Source organism: Pinus tabuliformis, chromosome 3_1, assembly GCF_031772625.1.
Source record: "Pinus tabuliformis cultivar Carrire ecotype Pingquan chromosome 3_1, CPIR1, whole genome shotgun sequence".
Lineage (NCBI taxonomy): Eukaryota > Viridiplantae > Streptophyta > Pinopsida > Pinales > Pinaceae > Pinus > Pinus tabuliformis.
Genome location: NC_142301.1, coordinates 100,273,244 through 100,283,851, shown reverse-complemented (window position 1 = coordinate 100,283,851; position 10,608 = coordinate 100,273,244). Strand labels below are relative to the sequence as shown.

Here is a 10,608-nt window from a genome sequence, read left to right as displayed (position 1 = left end):
GCAATGGTTGTCAAAGTGTTTCCATTTAGAGATGATTTATGGGACGTTGTCATTGAGGTTGTTAGCATTATTGAGCCTCTTGTAAAAGTGTTAAGGATCATGGATGAAGACAAACACCAATGGAACACACTTATGAGGGGATGGATAAGGCCAAAGGGGTTGTCAAAAAAAAAACCTTGGTATAAGGGGGATGAGTCTAAATATGGCCACTTATGGGAAATCATTGATTCCAAGTAGGATAGCCAACTACATTTAACATTGCAACAATGGGAGCAAATCTCAATTTGAGCATATTATGTAATGAGGGGTCTAGAGTTCAAAATATCCTAAGGTGATAGAGAGGTGTAATGTGTTATGATATTTAGATACTAACGAGTTAGTTAAGATCAAGTTATTTTAATGCGTTTATAGGTAATAGTGTGTTTCTTTAGTATGCATCTATAACTATGTAATCTGCCGGTGAATATGTTTTAGACAAAGCGATTCGATGACTCATATTCTCCTCAATACAAGTTATTGATCCATGACATAACACTTGATTGGTTTATGATCTCTATTTAAAGAGAGTATGGAGGGTCGTTGAATATTGGTTGTGAGAAACTCTTTTATGTACAAATTTTCCTTTTGCATTAATAAATTGCCTCAAGTGATCATGTTGGTTGGGGTTGTGGACTCTTTCCCTCTCAGAGGGTTTTAACCATGTAAAAATTTTGGTGGTATGATCCTTGATTTGATTACATGAATGATTAGTTAAGGTGTTCATCTTGTGTGGAATATCTTGTTTTCCTAAACATAATGGTGTCTAGTAAGAAAATATACTAAGATCAACATATTCAAAACAAGATCATCACTCATCATGTTTGTCTAGGGAATTAGTTAGCATGTTTGGATTTAATTCAACCAAACATCTCATGCACAAGAAGATGTTAGTTAAGATTTAATTTGTAAATAATTAAATTATCATTTCCTACTCTCTTTTTTTTCAAGTTTGACATTTCAAACTTGTATTCTTTGTTTTGGAAGATGTTAGTTAAGATTTAATTTGCAAATAATTAAATTCTCATTTCCTACTCTCTTTTTTTTCAAGTTTGACATTTCAAACTTGTATTCTTTGTTTTTGCCAGAGCAATGCATTGGAGGATAGTTATGGCTTTGAGACACCACATTTACAAGGGTTCACAAGGATAGGTATGGCTCTAAGACACTGCATCTACAAGGATTCACAATTAGAGTTTTGAGTTAGTGCTTCATGGCGTCAATGCAATTAGTGAATGTTTGAGCAATCACTGAAAACAGGTTGGAGCATGAGCCATTGAAGAAGCTAGTCTTCATTTATGACAACCTTCATCCACTCATGGAACAATGGGAACCGAAGGATATGGATCCAATTTTATTCAATAATATTGATCTACACTCTAAATGGGTCATGAAGGATGATTCTCTCAATGATTATTTGAGTTGGCTTTAGTGTGGAAACTGGGAATCCCTCTAGCGTGTCATTATGTCAATTTCAAACACCTAATACACCTAGAACACAACATTGGCTCCAAGCCTGTAAAATTGACATTAGTTATTAGAGGGAATTATTTAGTACTCTTGGAGTTGTAGACGAGACTTGGAATTGGACTTGGGGACGACATCTATTTTGGATTTCTAATTATGTTATGATTTTATTTTTTTTTTGTCCCAAGGAAAACTCTATGATGAAAACCTGAACACTTCCTTGCATTAAGTGGATGGTACCTAGTATGAACATATTGACATTATTTACAACATTAACCCAATAGGTACATTGAGTGAGACACACAATAAAGGTAGTCGGTTTGAGGGACTTATCTCAAGATATTTTGCATAAAGCTCAAAGCATTAAAATCACTCAATATAGCCACCACACTAATTATGTTATGATTTATTTAGTTCATTGTCTAATAAGTACCATTGAACTTGGTGCTATTTGTCAATTTAATCGTAGTGTCATGGATTCTAACCTATTTGATTTATGTTTTAGTTTAATGTTTTCCAACTAAATATTGAGCGTTGAATTTTGTATATCATATTGTCTATAATAATATGATGAATTTGTGGATAAAACATTGTTTAATATCTTTTATATATTAGAAATATCATTAATATACTATATTCTAAGTGTTTTTTTCCTCTAATTGTTGAGTTTCATCGAGCTTTAAACTGAACTTTGTGAGGCTCTAGGTTAACAAAGTCTTTTTCAAGTTTGGAAACTTTGTTTTATATATGAAGTATATATGTTAGGATATATTCTTAGCATATATACAGAGATATATACCCAATATATCTTAAATTTAGTATTGAATAACTATTTAATATATTTATCGGTATAAAGCTCAAGAGGTTAGCTCAATTGTTTGTTGACAATATCGTTGGGCATTCCATTATTTTTGAGTCAGTGTGTGCCAAGTTTGAACGCCCTTGGTTAGATGCACTAGTATATGCCCAATGTTTTACTAAGGATTCCATCCATGAATAATTAGAAGCATCCCTTAGATTTCCCCACAATTTTCCTTAGAAAAACAATATCAATTAACATACATAGAAGATGTAGTTATCATGAGGATATTGGTATCAATGAAAATCAGGAACCAGACCCGCCTTCGAACCCTGCAACGTGCCCATAGTCTCCCTCCCAAGCTCCACCTTTACTGTTGGACATATGATATGCTACTGCATCTATCAGCTCCAGCTGCTACGAAGAAGAAGGTCCTGAAGGTTGTAAATCCATTGTTTGAAAAGTAGCCCAAGCAGTTTGGGATTGGGGGAGCTCGGCCGCCAAAGCAGGTTTGCATAGATTCATGAAATCGCTGAAGGTCATACGCATCCAGAGGCAGCGGAGGGTATTAAAGCAGCGCTTGAAGGTTCCTCCGGCCTTAAACCAGTTCACTGAGACCCTTGACAAGAATCTTGGGTTTTTCCACAACAACCAGGACTTAGATGTGGCTGTCATGTTGTGCACTTGGGAAGGCTCGATGGGCGGCCATGGGGGACTGACTCCAAGGTGGAGCCGCGAGATTTCGACCCATGCGTTCTCACTGCTTTGGGACTGGCTGCCTGGTTCCCTAACTCCCCATGTGCTCTCGGTGGTCCGTCTTTATAGGCCGTTTCGTCATCTGTGGTGGGTGTATTACTGCTCAACGAACCAGAAGGTTCTGGTGATCTGGCAGATGATGCGGGCTACCCTCCCGAATCAGCTGGGTTTTCTGGACGCCGACCATGATTGTTTAACGGCCGGTGGTGGCCTGAGATCTCATTGGACCTCTGCTACTCAAGACAGGATGCAAGGGGTCCAGCGGATGCCTCTCAGCGTCTCTATTGACTCCACAGTGTGAGCTGACCAAATGTCGTGGCGGCCCTGGTTTGCTGGTGCTTCGGGCTACCTCCCCCAATAGGTTGAGATATCCCGACTAACAGTGATGGCGGTGCCCTGCCTCTGTCCAGCACAACCCCTCAGTTTTTCACTTCTTCCCACTAGGTATTAGATTCCCATGTTGTCGTGGACTCCTTCCCTTAATAAGGCTATTGAGGAGTTGCCCCGGGTCCTTCCAGACCGGCCGATGGCGGCTCTGGAAATTCCCTCCGTTGCGCGGCTTGGGGTTTTTCTGTGGGAGGACGACACTCAGTTTCGGGTAAAACCTTCTAGCATCCAATTTTTTATAAAACGTCCAGAACGGATTTCTCTATTGATCTGGGTTAAACAGGCAGAAAGGGTTTCTCTTCTGAAGCACTCCATTATGCAGAAAGCCGGTTATCCAGCAAACATGCAAAGCTTAATTTATGGTGGCAGAGTATTACAGGACTGTCGTTTCCTGCAGGACTACAACATACAAACAACATCCTCATTAGTCCTCAATCTGAGGTTAAGAGGGGGGCAGGCTCTGTCAAAACAACCTCCAATGCAGGTAAAGGAATAGGGTCTAATTCTTCAAAAAACCCTGAAGTCTTTAAGAACCAGATGAACAGAGGCCTCTCGTTCAAGAACATTCTTCAAGGGAAAAACACAAAAACAAAAGCAAAAACAAAAACAAAAACAAAAACAAAAACAACAAGATAGTTCTGCCTCCAATCCATATATAGTGGAACTTATGAACTCAATCCCAGAACTTAACATAGAGGACACAGAAGCAGATATGCAATGTACCTCCTTCGAATCACAAGCTGTAATTTGTTAATTTAATTGTTTTTGGCCAAAACCTGAGGAACTATTTCACTGGATTTTGACCAACTGGTCCATTGATTGTGAAATACATTTATGTTCTAAATGTTTTTTCATAGTTAAATTCCCTTCTCCTGCCGCTAGAGATTGTACTTTGCAGGAGGGGCCATGGTTCTGGGGAACGACGGGTCTCTTTATTACTCCTTGGTTCCTAGCTTTTGATGCAAACACTATGGTCATCTCAAGAATGCCGGTGTGGATTCGCCTGCACAACCTCCCTCTTCATTTCTGGGATGAGCGAATTCTTTCAGGTATTGGGAACAGCATTGGGAAATACCTAAAGATGGATACCCAAATATTGGAGGAAAGGATCTATACACATGCTAGGATTTGTGTGGATGTGGATCTCAACAAAGGCTTGCTGAACCGCATTCATCTAATCCATAAGCAAATGAATTGGACTCAAACACTGGACTATGAAAGCACAACCTTCAAATGTAGAATTTGTAGACAAACAGGGCATCTTCAAAATCTATGCCCGGAAGCCAAAAAAGACAACAGTAGAAGGAAGAGAAATGGGAAGTTGCAAAAAGGGTGGAATTTCCATCCATCCCCATGGGATATGGAGGAAGAAGAAGCTGAGGAGGAGTCCACACGGAACTACTTTTCTACCCAACAGGAAATGGAGGAAGATGAAGCTGTGGTGGAAATCCCACCCCCTGGGAACATCCAGGCAACACAAGCACCAGAAAAACAGGTGGACTCAGCTCAAGTTCCCAGGGGAACTCAGGACAACCAGGCATCAGATTCCTAGGGGGAGAAAGTACTAGAATCAATGGATCCAAGCAGGTGCAAGAGAAATCACTCATCAGACAATTCAGATTCAGACAAAGACATTCTTCGACCTGATGAGCCCATGTTCGCTCTTGTCACCACTCAGCAGCAAGGAGGTTGGCGCAAGGTTGAGAAGAAAAAATGGAGGAAAACTTAGTTTTCCATCCTTTGTATATTAGTTTCTTTTATTGAATGTTTTTGCTTACCACCGGCCTTTGGTTGGTGATGCTAGTCTATCTGCAATTTACAACATGTAATTTTATTTTTCTATATTAATAAAATTACGCTTTTTCCATGGAAAAAAAAAAAAAACATACATAGAATATATATTTGGAATATACTCTTGTTAGATATACTATGATTATCAAATATAAATAATACAAATGAGTTCAACTATAAATTATGGAACCCATCATGGATACTGACTTTGAGGTTGCATTATTGATTTGATACACCAATGAAGATTCTATATACATCAACTCTCTAAGGTTTTATACATTACAATTGCATTATAAAACCAATGTTTGCTTTGCTTCATCACTACTAGGCATCTTCATTGATGTCCATAGAGTAATGCTTAACTAGTTTGTAATAGCAAGCTAGTTGAAAATGAGACTACTAATCCACAAAAAAATGAAAGATAATTGAAACATTATTATACCTATCGCAGGTATGGTATAATACATTCAGTTTTGCTTCTCACTAGGTATTAGTTTGTCTCTGACCAAAAATTTATTACGTTTATCCATAGTTTGACATTAGGAATTCAATTTTTATTATTATTGAAATTTATTTATTTGTAAGGTGATTGGTTGAGTTCTTATTATGGGTTTTTTAATAACTTCCATTTCTATTAGTTACTAATTTTTTATTTTTTGTTTTATTTCCTTTTTGCGTAGTCTAATGAGGCGGAGGAGTTCCCCAGAAAGTTATGGAACTTTCGGTCATATTTAAAGAAAATCCGGCAAGGATTTTTGTAAATCCAAGTTATAGTTGTTAAACTTCAAAATTTTAGGTGTCCTAGGCGTTTTTTATCGTGTTGAATCCATTTCCACCATCAAAAACATGATTCAAACACTGCTTCTACAAGATTTTTTGAATTTTTTTTACCCGAATTTCGGCCACTTTTGACCGTCTGGGCAATTCCTCCGCCTCGTTAGACGACTATGTAATGAAATTTACAACACGTGAGACAATTGTCACTATTAATTCTTTTTCCTTGTTTCCAAAGAAAAAAAAATTGTTTTTTTCAACAATGGTCGGAAATTAATTGTTCGAATTATTTATTATAATAGTTTAAATGTTGGTATGAAATAAAATGAATTTTATTTAAAATTTGGTCGAGAACATGTTCACTTAACAAATAATTATCCCAACTTATGAATTTTATGAAATTAACATGTTCACTTGGCAAATCATTACCCAAACTTACAACATAAAAAAATAAAATTATAACCATAATATCGGATACATAATTTGTTTACCATTCTTAATAGCATTCTTAATAGCAATATACATGTAGTGAACCGTGGTCATATGTAATACCACTGCATTACCATAGGTTGGGTTGGGTAACCATTTGTGGTCTCAACACAAATCTAAACACCTCACCTACCGCCGATACACTTGAGATTTTTCGATGCTTTTGTTGCTATTCTCCAAGTGCGCTTTCTGGTGATAAGCCCAGCTTGACAGATGGGCTTATCACCACGCTTGATCTCACTTGGGTTCATCCAACGGCTCCTGTTTATCGTCTGGACTTGAGGGTAACTACCCGAGGGTAATGCATTTTACAACGCATGGGGATAGTGGTCGGCGTTTTTTTCAATAGTGGTCGTGTTCGAATATTCTGGAAGTTTGCAGAGTGAAACGGATAGACCCAGTAACCCACTCAATATGGAAAAATTAATGATATAATTAGTGATTTAATGTCAGTATATATATCAAAAGATTGTATGGTACAACAAATTACAGATTTTGTGGTACAATGTAATCATTGTAAAATAAGAAGTGAACCAATCAAAATTGAAATAAATATATTTAAAAAAAAAAATTTCAAAGATAAACATTAAATAAAATCATTAATTTTTGATAAATTTAAAATTAATGTCAACATCAATATTTTTTGAATACATTATTACCCTGTATAACAAAGAATAATAAATAAGACATAAATAAATATATATATTATGATGACGTAACACTTTGGCTTAGTTAATATGGTATATATAATTGGACCTACATTTGAGTTGTTGGATATCATGAGCATTTTGTTGTGGGTACATGTTATGGTCTTCGAATTAAATGGCTTCAAAAGTATTTTCCTATGTTCAGCTCATATCATACCTTAATGTATGTTCCATTTCCAAAGTTTCGCTGTAGTGGAATAAACAAAATGAAAGTGATGACTTGTAGAAGCTTCCATGGTGTATAATTCATGGCAATGTTCATCAATGATTTGATATCTTATATATGTGTTTTCAATCGGCAAGTGCTATTTCATGGACTATAGCATCATTAATGCTATAGTCCAAGTAACCCGGAGAGCCCATACCATGCATCCATGCACATCGACTCACTCACCTGCAGACGGTTCCTGCCCGTTCCGGTTCCTGCCCGCCTCCGGCGCCGGCCCGCCTCCGGTTTGAAGACATAATGGCAAGGCTCCACGGTTCAGCGTAATCAATGCAAGTAATCACGCCATTAATTTTATTCAAATAACGAGCCCATTTGAATTCGAATTCAAATTTGAATTCAAGCGCCCAAAATTCAGCGCTCATCCATATTTCAGCAACCACGCCCGCTCTTTTGCATATTGATTCCCTGTTCAGTGTTGTTTTGTCAATGAAGTTGCAGACGATAGAATATCATGACCTCGCCCTTCAAATTCGGTATGCACCTGGAGTACTCATCTGTTTTCTTTATAGGTTTTATGTTGCGGCAAATTCTTCAATGGTATCATGCCTATTGGGACCTCAGCAGCTCCAACATATCTTCCTCCTCATTCCTTCAAAACACAAGATTCCCGGGGAAATCCCAGAAACTTCAATCTAATAGACGGGGGAGTTGCAGCTAACGATCCGGTAAGTCGCGGTGATATATTTTTCCATTGCCATCTCAATATGGTTTAAATTTCAGTTTTCAAAGTCACAGCGTAACAGTTTTGGTAAGGGGCCGTGAAATTAATTTGTTGCCCTCTAAAATAATCTTGCAAACATTACTTGCAGTAAACCATGTGTCGAAAGAAATTGTATTTCAGTTTTCAAAGTCACTGCGTAACAGTTTTGCCTAATGGGTTGCGCAATTAATTTGTTGGCCTGTAACATATTCTTGCAGACATTACTTGCAGTAAACCATTTGTTGAAAGAAATTTCCGCTCGCAATTCGAATCCACCATTGTCGAAACAAAGTATTGATTTAAATTTGATCGAGAACGAGTCTAGCAAGCTTCTGGTTCTTTCTCTTGGAACAGGACAAAAAGTAGCTCGTTACAAGGCCACCGACGCTGCAAAATGGGGCTTATTTGGATGGTTAACTAAGGACGGTAGATCACCTTTAATTGATATTTTATTGCAATCAAGTTCGGATATGTCGGACATTCACGAATTCTTCTGGTTCAAAACCATTAACATGCATATGTATCTCAGAATCCAGGTACTTTTCTTGCACCCTCCATATATAATTCACCCATAGATTTTGTGAAGTTGAACAAATCTATATTCGAGATATCTAACACAATGCCTCATTGTGATCAGGAACCGCAGCTGGGAGATCACACTAGCTCCTTGGATCTGTCGACGGAGGAGAATCTAAAAGCCTTGAAAACGATAGTTAGCGATCTCTTGGCCAAGCCTGTTTCAAGTGTCAATATCGAGACGGGCTACTATGAGCCAACGCCAGAGCAAGACTGGAAGACCAACCATGATGCATTGATCAGGTCATTTTAGTTCTTATTGAATACGTCAATTTCAATGAAAATTGCTAAATCAAGTTTTATGACAGAAAATGGTTCATGTGAATTGGTTTCACCGTTAATATTGTATTGATTTGGCAGGTTTGCGCAGCTACTTTCACGTGAAAGAAAGTCACGATCAACTGCTGCTCCTAGTGGCTAAGACTTAGAGTCCTGAAACTTTATGAATGATAGTTTTCCTCAGTTTATGAATGTTAGTTTTCCCTTATGAATGTTGTACTTTGTTCGAAGATGATCTTAACTTCGATATGTAATGTAACTTTGATATCCAATTTGAAAATTGAGGCTTTCTGCATATTTCATTAATATATTGATTTTGAAAATAATGTTATTTACCATGCCTTTACTAATATTTAAAGAAAAAGTCACACAAGAATTAACATAGTAATATTTACATTATTAATGAAATCATTGAGCTCAAACTTTTAAGGTATATATGTAATTTCGTTTTCATTTTAATTATTAATATTATTAAAATTTTCAATCTTATTATCATTAATTCGGTCATGCAAACCATCTAGACCCTGTGTGGACATAGACACATCTTAAACGCCATTTAAATATGAAAGATCCCCACTCTGCTTTTTATGTGGACATCCCCACTAAGATTTTGGTAGAGTAGGATATCTTTGTGATACATATGGCATAGAATATAATATTAATGGTATGGAGATTTTTGTGGGGGTGGGAATAGCCTATGTTCCCATGAGTAAATTTTTCATATCATTCATTTAGTTGCATGGATTGCATTAAAATTTTTATGGTATTCTTTGTTTTTAATTAATATTTTTTTAATTTTGGATTAATATTTTTAAGTCATTTGATTCTACTTATGTTATTAATATCACATTTTTTACACCTTTTTAAGAAAAAAATTTAATATTTTATTTTTTAAAGTAAGAATGTCCATTTTCACTTTCTTTTTCTTTATGTTTTCTAGCCATTAAACATTTTGCTATGATTTATGATTTTGTTGATAAAAATGTAATTTTTAATTTTCTAAATTTAATTGTTGAATCTATAAATGGATTTAATTTCTTGAATAATTCTAATTCTACCTGCAAAAATTCTTCTAGCTTAATTTTTGTTAAAACCAATTTTAAAAATGTAATAAAAAATGTTTGAAAAGTATAATATATGGACTACTAGAAAGAAAAAGACAAGTATAAACATTTTATATTTTATACCTTTAAAATATGATGATCTAACTATGTGTGACATTGTAATTGTCAATTTATAAACTACATTTTTGAATGCGTAAATGGATTTAGCACCATTAAAAACAACCATTGCACTTTAATGAAAAAAAATAGTGAAAAAATACTCCAATAAAAGTTAAGAACAATAATGTTAAAATATTACAAAGAAAACAAAAATTCCTACACATTTTTATTTTTTATTTTTTTCTTACTATCAATGGTGAAATCTAGCTATCCATTTGATGGTAAAAATGTAATTTTATCTTTCTTTAATTACATTTTTGCATGCATAAATTAATTCATCACCCTTAAAAATATTTATTTGATCACTATTATGTAATCTCAAACATTAATATCTTGAATTTTAGCAATTATTTTAATTTTTCCGCCAGAAGTTGTCAGCAAAAAAATGTCTAAGC

The 10,608-nt window shown here is 35.8% G+C and overlaps 1 protein-coding gene across 1 annotated transcript; it reads left to right on the top strand.

Annotated features, from left to right (window-relative positions):
• The first annotated feature begins 5,018 nt into the window (after nucleotides 1–5,018).
• LOC149185967 (patatin-like protein 5) lies at nucleotides 5,019–9,225 on the top strand. Its single transcript, XM_089409192.1, has 5 exons — nucleotides 5,019–5,144; nucleotides 7,945–8,100; nucleotides 8,354–8,671; nucleotides 8,773–8,954; nucleotides 9,072–9,225. The coding sequence occupies exons 1-5, from the start codon at nucleotides 5,019–5,021 to the stop codon at nucleotides 9,130–9,132; spliced, it is 843 nt and encodes a 280-aa protein (XP_089265318.1). The 3' UTR covers nucleotides 9,133–9,225.
• Nucleotides 9,226–10,608: the final 1,383 nt, after the last annotated feature.